Below are 23,513 nucleotides of genomic sequence, written 5' to 3' on the forward strand. Positions count from 1 at the left end.
TACTGGTTCTTTTTCAGCCTCTGATTTTCCATGTACTGTTCTCTTTTTACTTTTTCTACCTCCAGATTTTCTTTCTAACCTCATTTATGGAATAATTTAGACTAAAAACTTTCTTTTCTTTGACTGAAGTTTTGGTAACTTCTGGTTGGCAGGCTATGAAGTTAAGTTTGCCTGCCTTAAGAAGAAAATCCAGTCTCCTAACTGATGCTAAGCATGACTTAGCTTTCTGAGCTGGAAATCTTGATTGGAAAACATGGTACCTCCTATATTAATTTTGATGGAAAATAAAAAGTATGAGCCATATTATCCAAAAAACAAGTCAAAATGTAAGTCTGCACTGAAAACAGTCTAGTGTCTAGATTGCACCCTTAAACCCACATCCCATATATGTCATCACAACAGTAACAACAAAAGAGGTAAAGGAAAAGTTAAGACTTTCCAAGATACATGCTAAATAATTAAATAGTTTATCTAAAAACAAAATATATGCAGAAATACCCACCTTTCCCCTGGGCTCAAATGCCTGTACCTTTATGTGGTAAATCTTGTTCAGATCATAAGGGAAATGTGGCCATACTTTGCAACATTCAAAGCTTGCCTCATATCAAGGCATCTAGCCAGTAGTGAATCCAGGGCGTTTGGAGTCACACAGCTACTCAGTTAGAAATGGAAAGTTTATGACAGATCTTCAAAACCTCAAGAACAGTGTCATTTTTTTAGGGATCAGAAATGTTCCTTCAACAAAGGTGCTGCCATGCAGTCATCTCAGTGTAAATTAAGACAGTTCTTGGCAATGGTCAAACTAAACAGCATGTTGTCAGCTTTCTACATGGGAATACAGCAATCACTGCTTTTACCGAATGGATACTGGGGTTATTTCCAGGAAAAAATGGCTTGATCTCCTAAAGATAAGCATATTCCAGAGAAGTCCCCATCTGATCTTAGCTAGACATTGCTAAGCTTTCCACACTTTCAGAAGCCCCATCTATTTGTGTATATGTTTCCTTGTTTTCAAACATTCAAAAAGAGATGAAAATAATGAGAAAGGGAAGGTAGTAGTTGAAACACCAGGTAGCCTCGGAGACTAGCTTCTTTTTCCAGAGTCTTTTGAGAGATTGAGAGGTGCCTGTGCCCCTGTTTTCGCAGATATGAGATGAGGTGTTTGGGTCCTTCATTGAAAACTTTGAGAATAACTGGTGGGGATAGGAATTAGTTTCAGTCTAGCGTCAGTTGGTAGAACATGCTTGGGGGTCTGGAAATAACTAAATGCTAGACTGGAATACAGAGGTAGATGAGCAAAGGCACCTAACACCCATTAGTAGCAATGAGAGCCAGACGGTGGGCAAGGCCAGCCCATTTTACATCAGCCCAGCTTGTGCATAAGCTGCAGATCCAGTATAACTCACACATCAATTATTTAAATGGTAAATAATTTCCAACAGCAAATATATTCAACATCATTGCAATTTGGGGACAATTTAGAAAGAGGCAGAACTCCCCTCTACTACATTATTTTTATTGTGAATCGTTTGTTCAGCTTCTTGTCTTTGATGCATTGCTTTCATTAACTTGAAACAGTGGCAAATATCAAGTTTTGTTTGAAAGATTTCTTATTTTGGTTTTCTTAGGGTTTCATTCCCCCCATGCCCAAACAGGAAAAGAAATTAAAAAACAGGCTACAAATGTGAGAGAGAGTGTGTGTGTGTAAACAAATGCAAAACAAGTTGCCATCACAGGGTGACATCCTTCACATTCAGGTCTGAACAGCCTCCCTTGCTCTTGTCCTGCTCACCTGACCCTACCCCAGAATTGCAGCTACTTGTTATACCACACCTCCCTTTGGCCCTGTGGAAGCTGGGGGCTGCAGAAGCACAGAAAGGGGAGCCATGAGGCAGAGAAGACCTGGGGGAAAGTCTGAACTTAGCAGCTGAAGCAGCTGCCTTTTCTCTAACCTGTCTAGCAGAGATGACACCATGGGCCCTGTCATTTTTTTCTCATGCTCTCCCAGAGTTTTCCAAGAACGAGGTAGGTTCTTTTCATTCTGGCATGGGAGATTCTCTTCCTCTTCTGTTATCCAGTGCCTGTTGGCTCTCTTTCACAAGAAGTCCCTGGGACATTTCACGCAGACCCATTCCATGCAGCTCCTCATACGAGAAATTGTTGGATGTTTCTGTAAAGCCATCTGCCCAGCTCTGGTGTCCAAAAGCACAGAGACTCCTGTGAAATCCCCGATGTAGATGCAGAGCACGTTTAAAGGCCTGAAGTGATCTTGACCCTGCCATAATCAACAGGCATCTGTCTTATTAACAGATATGAGATTCTTTTCACAATCTTGAAGACCCACTGGGGCTTTTAGTATCCTGAGTTCCTTGAATGAACATTAAACCCTCATGAATGTGCTGGTGAACACCAGGTTAATGCTGGAAGTCTATCTGTTCTTCAGACAAAACCCATAATACCCGAGTTTAAATTGATGTAGGAGCTGTTTAAAAACCAAAACTGCTTTGGCATCTTCTATTAATAGTTCAGTAGGCTTTAATTCTTCATTTTACCTGAGAAGACATATTCTCTAGGGCCTGGATTACTTCTATAGGGACTTGCACTGTCCTTTTCTCAGTTGAGCCATAGGCACTAATATAAGACACATTGTAACTAATAATAGGCAATTCTGGTAAACAAATTTTGTTGTTTCTCATCTAGATCTGTCAATTAAGTCTATTGCAAAGGCAAGAAAAGCAAAGAATCTAGCTATGAAATTTCCTTTTCTTAATGAGGCATTTAAATAGCATCTCACATTTGTTCTCCGATTGTTTACATAGGATGTCATTTGTGATGCATTGTTAGAGCCCTGTAAATCTCAGCTGGGAACAATATCCCAGAGAGCAGAGAGGGCCAGCTCTGCTTCAAGCTACGTCTCAATAGATTCGCTGCCTTTTCTTTTATTACGTTACTCATCTGAAATGATATCTGTAATCCTGCTAATGAAATGCAATAACATCAGATGCAGCAGCTGCCAAAAAAAGAGGAAGAATGTGAATTTCCATTAAAGTTTTCGAGTTTATCTTCACTTTTTCCATTGCTGGTTTAAAAATTGCTGGTTTTTCTGAAGGTCATCTTATTTCTATGAGCATTTAATGGATAGCCTGGCTTTTGTGTTTTAGATATTTTACTCCCTCTGGTTCAATAGGTCATTAGGCATATATTTAAGTCATTCTTTGTCCCAGATGTTTCTTACGGGACCACAGCCAAAACAGACAAAAGATCCCAAGGTGGATGAAAGGCAGGTTAATTATTCTTATTTTATGGATGAGAAAATGAAGCTCGAAAGGGAGAAACTGTCTAGCACACAACTCACCCCAGTCAATAGCATGACTCCCATTGGTTTTGAATCAAGTCTTAAAGACCTAAGTCTTAAACATCACATTCATTTCAGTGTGAATCAGGAGACTTCAAAAAGCCCAGCTGGCCCCCTGGCTTTTATTGTTATCTTTAGAAGACCAAAATGTTTTAAAAATGTGACCCTAAAATTTTTGCTTAAGGTCCTATGTTACTAAGTGCACTGCTTCTAAAGCAGCTGGGTGAGCCAAACCTCAGCCATAGTTTCCTAATTCAGTTCATAATGAAAATATTCTTTGTAACCACATGTACATTTCAGAAAGCAAAACTCCAGGGATATCTGATCAGATGCTTTTCAGACTGATTTAATATCTCTTTCTCCACAACTTATAATGAGATTCAAGTGCTCAGCAAAAGTGAACTGCAGGTGCTTAGTCATCGTAAGCTTGCTCTCATTATTAAGTCCAATTAAGTTGGGAGCAAGAAGCCGGATGTCAGCGCCCCAGCTAGAAATGTCTGAATGCAAGTTCTGGGCTTTAGCAGTGTCAACAAGAGATACATGAGACAGGGCTCAAATGAGAGGGTTACAGCCACAGCTTGGGGTGCAAAATAGTGTCTGTGAAGTGCACGGCAGCTTCTGGAGGGCTACCTGATGGCTGCGATTTCAGCTGAAGCACTCCATGCATTGTCTGTCCCTTTTGAAAACTGGGCAGAATTGGTTTTCTGTAATTCCAACACAGAATGGGGGGGGAATAGATTTTGGAGTCTAAGTTCAAGGTAACTTTTTAGTCACTTTGAAGAAGAAAAGCATGAAGCTAAGTCACTTTGGCTTCTTCTTTCTTTTAACTGTGTTAGGTCAATGACGCCGTTCACATTTCCTGACTGGTATTACAAAAGAAGTGAAAGTATTCCTAGCAAGTCACACAAATCTGTACCAGCAGACAGAGTCTTGTATTTTGTACAGAGAGATTTGCACAGATATGCCACAAATAAGCTGAGAGGAGGTCATCTTCCTGATGCTTCTTCCTGCACAGATCAGAAATGAAGCCTACTAGACAGGCTGGCCTCATGGCTAAAGGAGCATGCCAAGGCAAGAATTTAGGTCTCTGTTCTGACATGCACATGCTGCAGAGGCAAGAAGCAACCTACTCACGGATTAGATCTCCAATTGTGAGCTGGGGAGGAAGATGGTAGTGACTGGTTTGAGTTTTGTGGCAGGAGCTGTTGCTTATTTTGTGCTTAGGCTTGCAAAACAAACAGTAAAGAATTTGAGTATATACAAGCCTCACTGTGGCAGTAACAAGAAATTCAAGGAGTTTCTAATAAACTGAGTTGTGTTGACAGGCATAGAGAAGTAAAAAGAGCTTAGAATTGTGTCATTTGAGGGATACTGAAATTCATCATAAGCTAGTCTTCTATTGCTATCTGTTGTGTGACTAAGACAAAAGAAAAATAAATTATAAATATAAGATGAAATAAATATCATGTTTCCTCCTAATCTAGTCATTTTCATTTACAAAGTCAACATAGATGAATGAGCAATTTACCCAGATGAAATCACTGTACTTCTTAGTGTCCATTTGCAATAACTGCCCATCCCTAGTGATTCGCCTTCATTGTTACTTTCCAATTGAGTTGTTATGAATGCAGAGAGGGGAAAATTTATTGAAAACAATAGTTGGATGTGACTGCCAACCCAATGTGCTCTGCAAATCTGCTCTGGGGACATAATGCTGGGCCTATGAGCTCTGCAGACAGTCTGCACAGCAGGATATTGCCTGTCCCTTTGAAAACTCATTCATATATGGATTTGAGCTGTTACTCTGGGCTAGTGTGAACTACTTAGGATAAAAATGGGGAGGAAGGAGTTTGAGATCTGCTAAAAGCCATAGACTTTGTAGCTGCCTTTCTGTCCAGGGAGTACATCCAGCTCAAGGCGACTCACGGCATGATCAGATTGTGGCCCTCTTTCAAAAATTTTGGCTTTTTCAAAGCCTGATCTCCTAATCTAGGACAGAAGAAAGATCCCTCTGGAAGGCTCCATGCCCTAGATATAACTTATTTGGGTCTCTTCAGTTTATGAGACACAAGAAGGGCTCCTGGTTGATTGACAGGCCGAGACTGAAGTCAGCTTGGGAGAGCCATAAATAGCATAATTCAGCTTCTCCAACTCCCCAGCAGGTGTATTCATTGGGCACATGAGTCTCTCCAGGCATCAGAATTGACAGATTTCATTAACTTTCTTCAACCTGAGAATCCAGCTGTAATAGACAGTGTGGAGAAATCAGAGGAACTGCAGGTTCTCAGCAAGACTGTGTTATCAGACAGTCCTGATTATAGAGAGCTGGTAGGCAAGGCACTGGCTTAGCAGTCACCATTCTCCCTGGTACTGCTCTTAATGACTAATTCCCAGAGCATCCTTTCTCACCTCTCTGAGCCTTGCAGTTTAACATTGCAGGCAGCCTCTAGAAGGGAGTTACGTGATGCAGTATGAACAGTCGTCCTTTTCAGCAACAGCTCTGCATCCAGCTGTTTTGTTTTAGCACAGGCCTGGCAAAATATGGAGTTATTCCTTAAGCCCTTACTCTTGGAATTATGCTACTAGCTCTCAGACGTCATTAAAAACAGGAAAGTTGCAGATTTAGAGAGCGAAAACCCTTAGCAGACTTTTTGGAAAGGAGAAAAGAAAGAGGACCTCTTCCACTAAAGGATTAGTTTTCATACCTCATGTGCCTTAAGTTCCTCTCACAAGGCTTGCCTTGTGATTTCTAAGCAATGAAAGATTCTTCTCCTTGCTCTTCACCAGGCCAGCTTGGCTTCCACTGTTCTGTGTTTTGAAGAGCTGCTTCACAGTTTGGGGTGAACAAGAACCTGTTGGCTTTAAACCGCTGCTCTCCTTCCAGCTGCTCAGCACTGGCTGAGCTGAGCACTACTGACAGGCAACTGGGGGGAGAAGTGAGCTGGAGGCAGTAACAGATCATCTTGAAAAGGGAAGGAGGGAAAATAGGCACAGGCCTCACATGCAGCTGGAAAAGAATTGTGTGCTACGGTACTTCTGCTTATGTTTGTCCTCTGAGATGGTAAGGTATGTCCTTGCATTAGGTGATAAAGATCTTATTCAAGGCACTTGGAAGTCAGTGGGACTGTTAGACTCGGTGAAATGGCGTGTTGGAAGGGCCTGCGCAGAAGCCTTGTTTTTGTGCAGGGAGTCAGATGGGGTAAGCTCTGACCAGGTGGTCTGGAGGGTGATGACATCTAAGGGGCTGCCTGTTCTCCCATGGCTTCTGGGGAACATGCAGGATGAGAGCAGTAGGTGAAACCTGGCACATTAATGCATCCCAACACACTGCCCTACAGCCTGTAAGGAGCAGGCTAAAAGAGAGATTGGTCCCCACCACGAAGAAGGAATTGCACTGTCTTTCTCCTTGTCCTCTCTCAAGAGGAAAGCAACAGAAAATATTTCAGTGGTTTTCCAGGGAACATAGCTCTTAGGATCGCTGTAGAAATACCTGCAAGAAGCAGTTGTAAGATGGCATAGCAGACTTCTGAAGCTTCATAGTGTCCAGAAATGATGCCGTTTATTCTTGAGTGCCATCTACTGACAATTTCTTTCTTAATGATTTACTTTCATTGACATTGCTTATTTTAAATGCCCTATGTAACATCTGTTAGTTTAGATGGAGGGGTCTGCAATTTTGGAGCTGAAAGTTTAGGAGTTAATATTTTACTGAGACAGCCAGCAGCTTGTAATGTTCCTTATTCCTTGAGCGCCTCATTCCCCTCTGCAGACCGGGATACTCTGCACATGATGTTTTCAGTTCTCTCTTCAACTTCCCTTTTTCCTTCCACCCATCACCAGGCTTCCTCCCACCTGCCCTTCCTTCCCTGCCTGCTCCTTCCACCTAGAGGGCAATTTCTGGCCTCCCTAAGCTCACTCTCCTGATTTCAAAGAGTAGCTCTAGTTGTGCTACTTCCTTGTGCAGGAGGTTGCATCCATGAGTTTGTTACAGTATTGCTGAGATCTTATTTCCTGCTCTCCTTTCTGTTCTTCCTCTTCTTTCAAGAGCTTTTTCAGCAACTTTTGTGCAGTAACCTTGAAAATATTTAATGATCACTGACTCCACTATATTACCTGTTCTAGAGGTATTTTATTTTAGTTATGTGATACTTGAATTAGCATTATTATTACAGTTTTTCATTTTCTATCTGTAAGATTTCCTCCCCCACCAGTCCAATACATTTTGCAAAGATAAAAATAAATTAAAGGTGAAGAGTTATTGCCAAGGACAAGAGCTCGCGAAGTTTAGCCTACAAGGTATTTCTCTCTCCATTGAAAACATAATCTTTCTAGATAAAGAAAATGCCAGGTACCTAATTCATCATAAGCAACTGAGAAAATGGGACAAGAGGCTTCCTTCTTATAGACTTAGGTTTTGGCTTGGTTTCACCTCTGCCAGCTAGCCAAAAGAATGAGGAAAACAGTAGTAAAGTCACCTAGTGCACAGCACCAATTTGAGTGAGGCTTCTTTGATCATACCTTACATAATACGGTGTGATGGCCAGTAACACCCAGGCACTCAGCTGCCACTCAATTTCAGGCAGAAAACATCAAGCAGTAGAAGTGTGGATATCTGTCCACAACATACTTATACTGTGGAGCTCCTTCCCAGAGGATTTTGCTGAGGTCAAAACTGTAAGTAGGTTTAAAAAGGATTAGACAGATTCATGGTGGGCAGGTGTGATGTTTGCTATTAAGCATGACAGCCTGGATCTAACATCTGTTACAGAAAGCTCCTGTAGAGCTGATGGTTGGAAGGCTGCAACAGGGAAACTGCTGTTCTCTGCCGACCCTGGTTGGTGTTCCCAGTCCCTGCCGGGGCAGTGGCTACAGCAACTGGGGGCCAGTTCAAAACAGCGGTCTTCAGTCTGGAGAAAACCTTTGAATTCCCATGGAAATGGCAGTTTTTCTTAAATGGTTATTCTCCACTAAGAGCTCATAGATCCCCAAATCTCCACTGATAAAACTGGGATTGCACCCCTGAACTCAGTGCCACAGAAAGCACAGGGTTAGGCTTTGCCAGGGTTGTTTCAGTAGAGACAGTATTGCTGAAGTGAGGGCTGAGGAGTATTTCAGTATTTGTTCCTGGCCTTCTAAGTCCATATTCTGCCTTTCATATAAGCACAGATCCAAACTAATGTTTGACTGACTTAGGAACTACTTAACAGTAACATGTTATCTGTCACTTGCATCCCATTTCTTTTATTTTAATGATTAACAGCCTCCTGTGCTGCACTTCATAATTCAGACTTTTTCCTCCTTTCTTGAATCAGGCGGTGAACACTGATCAGTGACAGACATGATGCTTGTGAAATTGCTGCACAGGGCTTCCTCTCACTGAAGGGCTGACAAGATACCAGCTGAGGAGAAAGCTTAATTGCATGGGTGATCAAAGGAGACTGTATGAAGACAGGGAGACTGTAAGGGGGTGTGCGTAGGAGTGCGTTTTAGCAAGAGATTATAGGGGAACATGTGAATCTGGCACACGTGAAATGACAGAAATGAATGCATGAACTAGTACAAAATAGCATGCTAACCAAAGGCATCCACAGAGCAGCTTCAGCCCCGTCTCAGCTCTTGCCTAAAAGAACTGTATCCTATTAGCTGTCATCCTCCAAACTATATGAAGAGAAAAAAGTGAAGGTTTGCTCTTCGCAAGTGGGAAAGGAGTAGGAGGGGAGAACCTCATGAGACAACAATATCCAGGCTGAACTGGAAAAGAGAGATCAAAGCAAAGAGCTGGAACGGGAAGAAAGGACATGGGACACTGATATGGTATACTCCTGGGAATGGGAGGAATTGGCATAAAAAACTGAGAACTGAAAAAGCATTGAATGCACAGGCCAGCCCTTCCATGTGCTATAGAACGCTGTACTGTCAGAGTTGCGGTTCATAGTTTGTATCATGCTTTGTTGTATTGCTTACTGTCTTCCTTTATACTCAGCTCCACTCACATCTCTGGGAGTATTTGCGGAGTAAGATGCCTCTAAATATGAAAACAGGCACCACTGAAATGTCTTATACACAGGCTCGCACCATTTTAGCCCAAATCTATTAAAAACCTCATTACAGTTAAATTGGCATAAACCTTTGTGCCAGTGATCTTGAACTGATTTAAGCTGCATCAATATAAATCCAGTTTCAATTGATTTAAAAGAGTCTAGGCAGAAATGCACTGCGTTTCACAAACTGATGGGAGGACATACTCTTATGGAAATATTAAAACTTATGCGCTCAGTCTTTTCATATGCAGCTGTGGAATTTTTGAACTTTTACCATTTTGCGTTTTACAAGCCCTTACAGGAAGTGAAAAAAACTAGTTTTACAGCAGTCAGGTCAGCAGCCTTTTGTTTTATCAACTGAACCTTTGTGCAACCACAGAAGCCTTCAGCTTTAGTTTTTTATAAAATTCTAACAACAGAGGAAGAGCATAATATTTCTTCTACTTACCCTACTCTGAACTCAGAGTATTAGTGTCTGACTAAACCTTTTTTTTGCAAAAGGCATCTAGCTTTTAGTTGAATACACCCTTTTTTGTAAAATCAATGAAAGCCCATCATCTAAGATGCTTACTCCAAGAGTAAACCCTCCTGCCTCTTGGAACCAAATACCTCATTCCCAATTTGAGTTTCTCTGGCCTTCACTTCCAACCCTCAGTTCCTGTTGCACCTTTTTCTGCTCAACTAAATACCTCTGCAGTTCTAAGAAGTCCAGTTCAAGTTAATAGGCCTTGCATAGACCTGCACATCTCAAACATGAGTGACACTCAAGGTTACCAGTCCTCATCACAAGTAGCACCTTACTTCCCACAGGCAGAAGTGAGAGAAACATTTCTCAGTGTAAGAACAAGGGTGGCACAGTTAGGATCTCTGGAAACACAAATACAGCAGTATTTTGTCTTTTCAGAACTCAAGGCACACTATACACACATATACATCCTGTAGGTTTCAGGTACATTTGGCCCCACTCCCCAAAATCCTGGCCAGCAATTCAGTGGATAAAGCTAAATGCTATCAAACTTTGGCACTTGGCTACTTTCATTGCTCTTTCTCCCACTTTTTCAACCACCTCCCTCTAGTAAGGGCTGGAGGCATGTGGTGAGAAGGAGGCAGAAAGGAAGCATCCACTAAAACTGCTCTGTTCTCTGATAGGAAGAAAAGACGGATTTTTGAGAATGATTGCTCTCATCTTTTCTCATGTACAAGGTCCATATCTGCAGTTTATGTGCAAAAATCACCCTCTCCTCCACTATTTTCTCCCCTCCTCATGGATATGAAAAACAAAAAAAAGTGGTACTAGAAGACAGGGAGGTTGTCCTGACCATTGAGGAACTGGACGTGGTTGAGTCAGTTGAGAAGTCTGTCAGATTGCCTGCACGATCCCAGGTAAGTCATTTAATTGCTCTGCGCTCGAGTTCCCCACTACAGTAGTTGTTTGGTCTACATGGTCTGTTTAAGGCCAGCTTGAAACAGTCTAATGTTATCGAAGCTTATCTAATATAACACTGGGAGGGCAAATGCAGTTGTGGTCTTGAATTGACACCGAGTAATGTTAAAAAGAGGGTAGAAAAGTATTGCTGCTCATGGGCTGGCAGTGATAAATTACGCAGTCTCTCCTTCCAGCCTCTCACATCTGTGATAGCTACAGTAGAAACTTAGTCCAAACACTGTTCTAATTTAGCACTGGAGCTGTCAAGCCAGTCTCAGCTTTCATGCGAGATTTCATGAAAAATAAATTTGACAATTTCTCCAAGCTGAAAGGCCTCTAACCATGCCTCCAGCCTGCTAGCCATAGTACTTACATGCTTTGTGAAATTTGTGCTTCACATCAAGAAGGGTAGATGATGGAGGTACCTGGAAAAGAAAACAAAATGCATGCAGATTAGTTCTTCTGTCTTCTTCACTGGAGGATCCCTTCTCCCCTCTTCTAATAACAAGATGATTCAATTTGTCTACAAGTTCCTTAGGCAATAATGAAGCAAATCAGCAAATTTGCTCTCACATGTTGATATGTTATTAAGGATTGTCCACATTTGATTTATACATTACCTGGACCACCTCCACTTGACCAATGGAAGGGTAAAATCCCAAGGGTCAAGAAGGAAAGCTGCTGGCCCTGCTTGAGGCAGTAACTGCCCCCAAGATCAAACCAGTGGGACAACTTGAAGGGTTAGCTTTAAAGTTAGGTTCAAGCATGCTGGGGCACATCTCTTAGAGACATGAAAGGGTTTTTCTGAGGGGCAGGTTCTGTCCTTTCTGCCTGAAATGAGTTTGCTTCTGCATGCTGTCATTGATGTGCACTGAAGCAATTCAGGTGTCACAGTGTTAGATGGCAGTCTGGAAGCCTTTTAGGCTCTATTTTATTATGTATATTGATTTCTTAATACACTTTGTACAAAGTATCTGAGAAACACAGAATTTACTAGAGCAAAAGTCTTAGAAGTACCTTACATTTACAAGAAAAGGCAATGGAACACTTCAGGAAGTAATATGTTGAGCTTGAGATTGAGGTGGCAAGAGGTAAGGGGGTCTGGTCTTTAACAAGACCATCCCTTTGCAGTTGACACTGATTTAATATTCTATATTGTTCATTTAAGCACAGAGACTGAGAAGTAAATTGAACTGTGTCTTAATTATAGGGATCTGCTTTGGCTTTAGCAAGAGACCTCATTGCTGCAGTCAGACAGCAGAACGCAGAAAAACATCTTCCCTGGAGACTTTAGGCACCTGTGCAGCATAGGCTAATACCAGTATGAAGTAGTGGTGATATATAGCAAAATCTTGAGGAGCAGCAGAATTTCTTTGGGTTGAGGTAAAGAAACAGCCGTGGCACCATTTTCCCTGGCTAGGTGCTCATTACCTCATTTACCTCATTTCCAGCTTCCCTCAGTCTAACCAGAATGTGGCAGTTTCCTGACACAGCCTCCTTGGCAGTTACAGAGGAACACAACAGTTCTGCTCTGCAGAAGCTTGTCTGTCTCTTCCCACCTAAAGATTTCTATGGGGTTTGCTGGGCAATCCAATTCCTGTTTCACTGCATTAGTTAGAACTCATACGCTTAAACATTAATCAACTTACTGAGCCTTGCTTAGTTCTTGGCACCATCTTTAGCCTGTAGCCCCAGTTCTTCCAAGTGTGATTAGTGATGTTTATCTATATATCTATTTTACTTACTAGTGATATTAGTGAACTGTGACAATAACCATGAAAAAAATAGAGAAGAACATAAGAAATCCTGCTACTAGAGATCAGTCAGCACCCTAACGTATGTTGTTTTGTTGAAAAGACTGAGTTTGGAGAAAAACTGATGTAAGAAAATAAAACTGCTGACTCAAAAGCAACAAATCAGTACAGACAGAAAAGTTTTGCTCTAATATAATTTGACACCCCACGCAAATATACAATATATGTGCCACTAGTGCTTAGGAATAAGCCAACTTGTTTCCAGTAATGATATGAACTGGCAGAGAGCTCAATACAGATTTCAATGATCTAAAGCTGTAAAATGATACCTGTGCTAAATGGTATGTAAAGTTCAGATTTTTTCCTAGCTTTTCCTTTGGGTTTTGATGGGAACCCTTTCTTTTCCACAGTTACAGAGGGTTTTACTGGGCATTGCAAAGGTCCTTATTTGCAGAAACTGCTGTAAGTGAACATCTACTTAAACCCTGATTTGTCTCTCTGATGTGCCTGCTGAGCGATGCCAACTCCACCCAAATCAAAGGCTGGGCCCCTTGAAACCAAGGATGTACCCTTTCCCCCTTACCAACATCACCAAGGTCTGTGTTGCACCCAAACCATGTTGAACAGTACTGGGCCAGGAAAGAGACATTTCCCTTTGAGTTCCTAATGCCAGCTGGGTCCCTTTTCTTCCTGGCTACAGGGAATAATAGAAGAAGCCATCTTACCTTTCTCAGTTCAAACAGCAAAGAAAATATTTTATTTGTATTCGTTGCACTTAAGCCATTCCACGTAACATCCAGTAGAATAGCACATCTCCCATAGTCTACATGTGCCTTTTCTTGCAACGTGCATAACCGCTGTGCACTTGAATACAGGAGACGGAGGGGTTACGTTTTCAAAACCTCTAAAAGTATCTGAAATTGCCTTCTCACACCTGTGAGGTCTGGAGCCCAGAATCCGTCAGATACGGATGCAAGTGCTGTTAGCTGGCAACAACTACACGGCGCACAAGACTGCAGACCAAAATCTGTCATGTGTCCTAGCACAGGGCAGGTGTACAGGTTTTCAGAGATGGCATTGGCAGCTCAAGGACAGGGATGGTCTTTTCCAACGTGATGGAGGATGATCTGGCTTTCTAAATACAATATAAGCTGCATTACTGCAGGGCCTGCATCCCTACAGGAGATCAGTATCTCACCATGCCGGGTTCTGGGAAGGAGTATGCAGGGCCAACCCGTGCTCTGGAGAGCTGATCATCTGATTAAGTCAAGGGAAGCTGAAAGACTGTTAAGCTTAGCACACTCACAGAGCAGTGCTAGCTCAAAACAGAGCCCATGGTCTCCATCTCCTGCACTCCTGAGTATGTGTTTTCTTCAGGGCAGAGCTGCCTTCAATCAGTGCAAAATTTCTAGTCCAGCCCTTCTTAGCAACTTTACCTTTACATCCCCCTCCCATTTTTCAACCTGAGGCTTTCAGTTCTTTCTCCCCTCCAAATCCTGCTATGCCAGCCATGGGATTGATATCACCTAAATTTAGCTGTCAAAAAATTACTATAAGCTTGTGGTTTAGGTCTACCCATAGAACCATTTACATGCCTCAGGTGCTTAAAAGTTACAAAGTGCCTGCCAGGATCTGCGCTTACAATGAGCGAGCCGTACCAGTGAGCGTATCCACGTGGTGTGACGTGAACCACCAGACACCACCACCTCCCCGACCTCCAAAGCTGGTGCTTGAACCGCGTAGCTGCAGCTGGCAGGGACTGGGCTCTGTACCGCACCTTTGAGAGAGGCAGAGCTCATTAGCAAGAACACTGCTGAGCCGGAGTACATCCAAGCTGCTTTAGGCTAGAGCTGGTTTAAATCCTGCCAGCTCAGGCCCAGGCAGAGCGCATACTTGGTCGGTTCGTCGCAGTCTGGCAGCTCTGCACGGCACCACGCTGTCCGGGCTGCATCTGCCCAGGGAAGGCCTGGAGCACACATCCAGCCGGGAGGGCAGGAAGACATTTGTTTTATGGGCCAGCTGGCTTAGAGAAGGAGCCTTCCACTTGAGACAAGCTACACAGATAGCAAGTTGAAAAATAACACAAATACCTTCCGCTTCAGAATGGGCTGTGACATAAAGGAATCGCAGTGTCCTTTCCCAGGCAGAATAATGAGGCCATAGCCACAAAAGAATGAAATACATTTTTTTATGATCTTGATAATTCTGCGTCCTTTTTTTTTAAAGGCCTCATAAAACAACCAGTGAAGTTATAGTTTCTAATATTGATCAATGTGAAGATGGATGCTGAGACATCAGCTTACTACTAAGAGTGTCCTCTTCGTAGACCATTAATTATCTTTTGTTCTTTTCATTGTGCATCAATACAAGCTAAAGAATTGTAAGGACTGGAACAGCATCTGCTCTTATTACCCTTTGTACTAACTGAATAAAACACCCTGGAACATTTCACTGTAATTATTAGTCTTACTCTCCTTTTATTCTTTTAAATTATTTCTGAAAGTGTTCTAACCTTCCTTTTCCTCTATTTCAGCACTTTTCAACTTTTCCCTTTTCAAGGGAAAACAGAGTGAAGGACCACCCTTAGTTTATTTAAAACAAGACAGATTTCATTGTAAAAACACCTCCTACTTGGCACATATCTTCTACGTTTGATGGTCAAGCCAGTTTTCCCTCCAACTTCTTAACTCGTAGTCTAACACCAGATTTTAAATATAGTTAACTTTCTGGTAAGTTTCTAGCATGTATAAGGTTCAAGACTACTTTTTCTCCACAAAAAAAATGTTATGAAGAGATGCAGATTTTACAGGTGTGGGCTGCGTTCGTTACACTTCTCATTGAGAAAAGGATGATTTAAAAACCTCAAATCCTGTTTTTCCTGTACCTTCATAGCAAAAATACTTTTACTTTTCCATTCGAGGCAACTTTTCATTTCTTAGGAATTCAAGAATGAAAGGACCTTCTGGGTCATCCATTTCAGTTCTATCCTTCCTTTATGCAGCAGTGCACAAAGCATCACATTTCTTCTTAAGATTTAAAATACCGTATTAGTTACTTAGGCTACGACTCAAGGAAGAGCACTAAGTGGAAGATATTATGGGAAGTTAATACTGCCTTTTGTGGGTGCAAGCTAATCAGGTAGTTATCCACTTTCATACCTTTTTCACATTTGTAAGTTAAGGAATTATAACAAATCTGGTGCTTTGTATGTAATTGCATCACACAGTTCCTGCACTAAGGAATTATTTTAGGGGTTAGAGGTTAGCAGAATATCAATAAGAATTTGAATAATAGAATTTTAGCAAACAAGTGATCTTTCATTCAATATTTCCCTTTGAATATTTTTTCTCTTTGTGACATGTCAGTACCACTGCACTGCTGAGTCACCTACTTTCCAACAGGCAGTCATTTTCTGTAATTGCGGGAATTCAGAAATTCTGCCACTCCAGCTGCTCATTAACCACAGACAGCTCCATCTTCAGCCTGGGTAAATTTGTTCAAAAGGGTGACATCAGCTTATTGCAGCTGAGGATCTGACTCCAAAACAGATAACCACCTAATGGGAAAGCCAGGTAATTTCCAAATTCAGCACTCAACAAATACTTCATCATTACTGCTTTTGCACCCTGTCCTTGCTTTGGGACCATGCTGTATTATTAGAAATCAGCAGCATTTCACAGAAAGTTAATCAGGAAAACACCTGTTCTAATTGATCTCTGTGTTTTGTGAATTTGGCTTTTAGATCGGATTACTTTTTCTTATTGTTAATTTTCAAAGACAGTATTAAAAATCGGGTGTTTTACTGTAACCTTCCTCAGTGTGTCCCACGCTGCTCTCTTGTTAGCTTGGTGAACCAGTGTCCTGGTCATGTCCTAAGAGATATAAACAGATGAGCTCACTGTGGAGATGACATAGAAGTAACTACATACAGATAAATTTTGTCAGCAGCTACACAAAGGCTTTAGACAGAATTTAATATTTTACTCTGTAGACTGCAATGAACTGCCTACCAAACAGCTAGCTCTGATCTCAAGACAGTTTTTCCAGAAACTGGATATATTCAGAACTATGGTTTTAGCTCAAGTCAGTTCCAGTATATGTGAGTAGAGGGCCATATCACTTAGCAATCTCCTAGATTATTATGTGGTCACATGAACTTTGGCATATGAGACAATCCAACTGACTAATATTTCCAGTGACTATGGGTCAAATTATCTAAGAATACACATAACCACATGCTTGCTGGGTGCAGTCATGTCAATTTACACTAGCCAAGTTTGTCTCTAAAGATGTTATATTGTTTTTGTACTGCTTGCTGAGTACTTATTTAAAAAAAAAAAATCCTCTCCCTTTGCAAGAAATTTTCAGAAAAAGTGTCAGACACCAGAAAGAGCTTTTTCTCCCTCTGCTAAAGATGAGAGTGGAAGCAAAGAGAATGCAATCCATTAGCAGACAGAAGGTGTGCAGGCCATCCCTCAATTTACAGAATTCACCACGTTCGCCTATTTCTGAGCAAATCTTATTAGACTTGGTACGCCTCCATGCCTTCTGACCTTTTGTTAAAGGGAACTGAGTAAGGTTGCCGTATTCACCTTGAGAGCTTAACAGCAGAACCAGTCAGGAAGCCTCTGTTACAAAACTCTTCTACCAGGGAAATGGAATTGTTCTGGCAAAACTCTGGATGTGTAAATTTGTATTGACGTCAAACTTAAAAAATGAAATAGAAAATGTTTTTTGTTTTTTGTTTTTTTAAATCCTGCTTCAGGAACATGCTGAAAATTCATTTCATTGTGTTATTTCCATTTCTTTTTATTTCTCATTGGTATGGAACTTTCATTACTTTTGCATTATTTTATGACACATCAATCATGATAGTGTAAAATAATATAACACATGGCTCTCATGCCATGGAAAATAACCCAATAGGAAATAATATGTACTTAAATCACTATTAAATTGTAAAATAAATTGCACTCAAAATGAAATATCTATTGTGTCATAACAGATTGAAATATTCCAAAATTAATTTGTAATACAATCTTTCCCAAATTCTACTTCATCAAAAATTCAAGACTCATTTTTTTTGCACTGTAATTTGCAAAGAAAACAACATTTGGGATATGCACTTTAAAAAAAAAAAATTAATTTTGACCAGTTCCTTGCAGGAAGAAAGTGAGGTTTAGGGTTTTGTTTGGAGTTTGATTGCCAGTCCTAGCACAGATTAATTATATAGCTTAGCTGTGAAATCTCACTGAATTTGCCTTCCCTTTTCTAGCAAATGGCTGTAGAGGTTTATGTTTGCTTTTTTATACCTATGCAGGCTGCTAACATTTAAAATCAAGCAGTGCACCCAAGAAACTCAACCAATACTTAGCACAGGATGGTCACAAACTATTTGGGGGACTGCATGAAAACAAAAAGCAAGAGTGAGATCAAGCAGCTCCAAAGAAAATTCACAGGAGAATATGTATTGGCAAAACGAGAGGTTGTATGAGTAGCAGGGCTAATAAAGCCTTACTTTCTACTAATAAAGGACCTCAAAGCCTTTTCCAGCTGCCCCATATCCCTTCCCTGTCTCCTATGGTGTTTCCACTGGGCAAGAAACATGTTTTGCTGCCAAGCACTTGCTGATCGCCCAGTCAGAATGTGCATGTTGAGCTGACAGCTGGCTACTGGCATACAGCAGGGGTGAAGGCTGCACTCTGCCTGTGCTCCCTGCTCTGAAACACTACCCTACCCAGGCACCGGTTTCCATTAGACAAGCTGGAACTAAGTAATCTTTTGAGCCTTTTTTTCCTCCCTCCCCACCTTCCAGATGCATTTAAATTTGGCCAGTAGGTCCAAAGTTATGATGGGGAGAGCAGGCAGGGAAAGATGGAGAGACAGCAAGCCCCCTGTGGACCATGAGGGGAAGTATGAAGCTGAGAAGCGGAAAGGAATGGGAAGAAACAAGGGTGATATATGAGAACAATTAGACATCATCAGGTCAGTTAGAAATCTAAGTACTTTTCACAATACCAAGTGCAACAAAGAGATGCTTGCTGTACTTCTGGTAGAGATTCTCTGACTGCCACAATTTGTTCTCTTGTAGCACAAGAGCTGTATATATTAAAAAAGGAAAGCTTGCATTTTAAGGACTTTTTAAAATCCAAAATTGTTTAAACATAGGCAGATATGTTCTAATGATAACATTAATATATATTGCCAGATATTTGTAGATCCATTACTACATGGCTCAGGTACTTTGTGAAGAATCACAGGTCTGATTTCAGGAAGAACCTGAAGCATGTTCTGATGGACCAATAAATCATGGGCAGCAGTATTTTAATGCTACAATAATGCCTATGTGAGATGCCTTTATACACCTAAATTTCCATCATGGGTTGTTCTGATCAACTATTAGAGTAACAAAACACCTACAGCTCCCTATGGTCTTATATTGCTCCAGTACACTCATAATTTGCAATAATCTGTGAATTATATTTGATGCAATAAGGCGAACTTGCAGCTGGGGTAAAATGTCATAACTTTGTTGGGAAAGAGGACATTTTCACACTGGCTGGGAATCTGTCTCTACAGATACACTTTGGCAATATTCACTGCTCGGGGAGCATAGCTGGCTTTTACTGTTGACCAGAAAGGCTTATATTCATGAAGAGCTGGAGCACCACTGGTATCTCAAGAATTCATTGTCTTGTTTTCACTGAACTTTGAATCAAGCTTTGATTTTTTGGATGATTTATTATATTCCACTCTTTCTTTCTTCCCCACAGGCTTAGAATTTTCTATCTAAAATGAGAGATGTATAAGAGAGATGTATTTAAAGGCACTTCTAAGCTTTGAAAATTAGTATCAGCTGAAGCATTAGTCTTCTGTAGTATCTTCTGTAATTCTTTAAATTATCGCTTCACAAATGCTAAATGCCCTAAAGTTACCAGCTTCTCCCCTCCCCAGACTCTCTCATCTAGGTAAATCAAAGGCCATTTTCCCAGGTATTCCATTTAAAAAGCCATATTGAAACAAGAATGGTGATGGCAAAGAGCAAGTAGAAATTAATATGTCTAGTTGCCTCTTTTCATCTGAAAGTATCTGTAGCTATATTGACATTAAAATGATGTGAATTTCTAGTAGAGTGGGAAAAAATGAGTGTAATGCATTGCTTCAACAGAATTTGAATATGTTTACCTACTTTACCATGTGTAACTAATAACTGAGGAAGAAAATACTACTGTCATCCCCTCCAGCACTGGCAGGGTAGGCATAAGATTCAATTCTTATGGGCAAGAAAACACATAGACTTTATAACATGTTTGTAAATGCAATGTATTTTCTTGCAACACCTCCCAGCAGGGACCAGATCCCCACTGTGCTGGATCCTGTGAAAACATACAGTAAAAGACACAAGACACCATGAAATCCTCCTTCCAAAAGGAAGTAAAAAAGGGGACTTCCACAGCAATGAGCCTATGTCCAACTAGTTTTGTGTCCATGTTCCTTCACCAGTATTGCTGTGGGAATCCCTAGTTTGTGGGACTCAGCATCAACGTGTGATCTTACCATGGAAGACCCCTTCTTTGACATAGCTGGTTATTCAGTCCCTTTGGGCATCTTTGGCATCAGAGGCAGGACATCTCTAATGACAGATTGCTTGAGTGAAAAAGGTGATGATCTTAAAAATTCTGTGCATGAAATAAGGCCGCTGTGGAAGTGCACAGGTTCTGCTCATTCTCCACAAGGAAGAATATAGAGCTCTGTGAAGTGAAATATTATATTTGCAAGATTTAGGGAAAAAAAGACTATATAAGGCAATGAAAATATTAATCTCTTTCCAGGGAAAGGACTTCTTTGCTATACTTCCCTAGAATGAAGCAAATGAGGAGAGTATGATGTAAAAGGCAATGTCCTGGTACTGCAAAGAGTTCCTTTGTAGAGTTTCATTGTCTACTTTAATGATTGTATTTGCTCACCTAAAATGAACGTGGTATGTCTAACCTCCAAGTCATGATGTGAGAAGTTATTTTTATTTGCTAGAGGTGACTATGCAAAAGAGAGCTGGTGATGACTGTTCTTGGCTGCTCACTTTCTGTGACAGAGCTGCAACTCACAGGCGAGAGTAATAGATTTCTGATCCTGCAGATACCATTTCTGCATGTATCTGATTTTGCTGTCATGCCAGTGTAAATGCATTGTATTGTTAAGCCATAGTGAGCAGATACAAGGATGCTATTGTTTTAGGTGCTTTACAAACAAAAATGCTTGTGAATTTGTGAATTCCTTCAGAGACAGACAAGCCTTTCAGAGTAATCAGAATAAGCCCTAATTAATATTTGGCAAAAGATGTGGTAATACATATACTGTGTAATATTTAACAGCAAGAAGAATTGTATATATAAGTGACCGGATTGATGCAGCCTTGTGTTATGCTGGGCATGACAAAAATGTGTAATGAAAGGACAGGCCCCGTGCAAGCGTCCTTTAATTTCAGAAAAATAACAATGTTCACATGACTTTCATTGTAGGCATTGCAGGGCATGTCTACACTCACAAACATATAGTTAAATATTCCTACAGTACATATCATTAACCACAAACATTTAACTATCAGTAACTGGGTTTTCCAAAGAGTTTTCAGAGGGAGAGGGCACTGGGTGCATGGAGAACTGGCTTAAGGAACAGTAGGAAAGTAGCTTCCATCATCTTTACAGCACATGAAGAGAAGAGGCTCTTTCCTGCAGGCAAGCAAGCTCTCTTCTGGAGGCCTTAAGAAGTTTTCTGGAAAGGAGGGCCACTGCGTAGTGGCCAAAACCTGAGTTCGCACCTCTGCTTATAGCTTAGCTTGCAAAATCATATAGCACAAAACTACTGAGCTCTAAGGCTTTTGATGGGAAAAAGCTTTCTCTGCTGCTTTCCCCAAAGGTGATTTATTCTGTAAAAACTATACTGTGTAACACTTTCTGCGTTAAAAGCAACTCATGCAAAATTAATTACATTGCACTATGTTTGTGGGAAAATACATTTTACTACAAGTTAATTTGGAGAAAAAAGTATTATACAACGAATGCTATAACAGAAACAGTTATGAGTTGCCTTAACAGCATTTATAAATCAAATCACTGTACATCGATAACTTTAAAACTAACCTACATCAGGCTTTTGGAATAACGTACCAGTAAAGGAGTTTTTGAGTAGCTATGTATTTTTCATAAGTTGCGGCTGATGATGAAAAATGTGGCTTATTTGTTAAAAAATACAAAAAGGAATTATTTTCTTTCATTTTTAAGACTTGAGGAATTTTGCATGTTCTGCCATTTTCTGTAGCTTTTTGGAAGAAATATGGGAGCCAAAATCCTTAGACATTTTGGGACTTTCTCACTGAAAACATTTCTAACAAGAAACCACTAATTACATGCCCTCTCCTCTTTACAGACAGACGGGAATTTCATCCATAGAAATTAATAAATTGTGAGGAAAAAAGGGACTTGTGATCATCTAGGCTCACTTGCTGTTTTACACTGGCCAAAGAAGAGATGTATTCCTTGCCGAATATTTCTTTCGCTCCTTGAGCAAGAAACCTGTATGACTCGTGTTTCAATAACAGAACATCTTAAAAAAAATGCAGTATTGATTTGCATGTTGAAGAGACTGAAGATTCACCCACAAGATGCCCAACAGTTACTTATCACCCCTTGACTGACTGTCAAAACATGAGCCAAATTTCTTGGCTGAATTTGCCTGATTGTGGCTTTCAGCCACCAGCTCTTGTAAGGCCTTTGCCTGCTTGGGTAAATGCCTTTCTGGTCTGAGAAATCCTTCCCCGGGTTGCAGGGGGACCTCGGGTCAGGCAAGATGCTCTGCGTACAGCTGAGCCATGCAGTGTGCCTGCCTCCCTGGGGAGTGGGGAGGGAAGGAGGGAAGGAGGGAAGACAGACCCAGGACTCCATCATTCAATCTAACCCACACGCCTGGACTCTTGCCCTCCCATGGGCAGTGCGCAGAGCAGGAGGCTGCTCGTACCTCTCCTCCAAACCTCAGTGCCTTTTGTCCCCCCAGCTGCCATCACATCAGTGTGGATACCTCTGTTCACATGAGTACGGTCCCAGGGTACCTCCTCTGAGCTTTTATATACTGCTTTTAAGGATAAATGGATGGGGTTGTTGTAGCCTTGGCTTAAATTAGCTTTCCCTACTAACTCCTTTTTGAAGCCTTTTTCCAACTTTCAAAGGTAACCCCCTTTCACGGTGTCTGCTGTCCTGCCAGAAGCGGTTTGGAGACATTTTGTAGAATAACTGGAAAAAAATTTTGAGACATGTTTGTGTTTCCTCCCTTCTCTCCCCATCCCCAAAATCTGAAGCCTCTTCCCCATGACATCTCACCTCAGAATTAATTTCTGTACCAAGAGCAAATATGGGGAAAAAAATCTCACACTGCTATTTCTTCTCTTTTAAAATCTTCAAGTAAGTCACTGGAAAAGCTTGTGTGCACCAAACTACTTGCATAATGTCATATCCATAGCAGAGAAAGTCCCCAGAGCAGGTTGACAATATTAAATTAAAGAAATGATACTCCTATAAAGAATTTTATGTTCAAAGTACACATGTGCAAAATGAACTACCAGTGTTGCTGATACTTGTGAATTTACTTCAAGTTTTGCAAGATTAGGTATTTTTCTTCAAGACCCAGCTCCTGGAGGGGATGACTATGGGACAAGATAACTAGGGTGTTCCTCTTCTACTACTTTCTTTCAATATTTTTTTTCTGCCTTTCCTGACTGTGGAAAAGCCTGCAATATGATGTGAATGTATCTTACAGGCTTAAAAAACAGGCAAATATGTATTTATTCTGTTCCTTTAAGACAATCTTAAAGACAATCAAGACCTTATAGTAACCACTCACTTTACTTAATATAAGTGACTGATCCTTCCCCAAAGTATAAGATG

The 23,513-nt window shown here is 40.9% G+C and overlaps 1 protein-coding gene across 7 annotated transcripts in view; it reads right to left on the minus strand.

The window, feature by feature from the left end:
* Positions 1-23,513, minus strand: part of TECRL (trans-2,3-enoyl-CoA reductase like) — a 69,241-nt gene that overhangs the window by 42,961 nt on the left and 2,767 nt on the right. For 5 of the 7 annotated variants that reach the window (XM_069782128.1, XM_069782093.1, XM_069782112.1 and 2 more), the window contains exons 2-3: positions 14,219-14,353; positions 11,196-11,247 (exon numbers count right to left, since the gene is read on the minus strand). In XM_069782128.1, coding sequence (XP_069638229.1) covers positions 11,196-11,247; positions 14,219-14,353 — 187 coding nt within the window. The remainder of the gene's footprint in view (positions 1-11,195; positions 11,248-14,218; positions 14,354-23,513) is intronic. The other 2 variants (XM_069782143.1, XM_069782122.1) reach the window with 1 other exon arrangement.

The sequence above is a fragment of the Haliaeetus albicilla genome, chromosome 1, assembly GCF_947461875.1.
Source record: "Haliaeetus albicilla chromosome 1, bHalAlb1.1, whole genome shotgun sequence".
NCBI lineage: Eukaryota > Metazoa > Chordata > Aves > Accipitriformes > Accipitridae > Haliaeetus > Haliaeetus albicilla.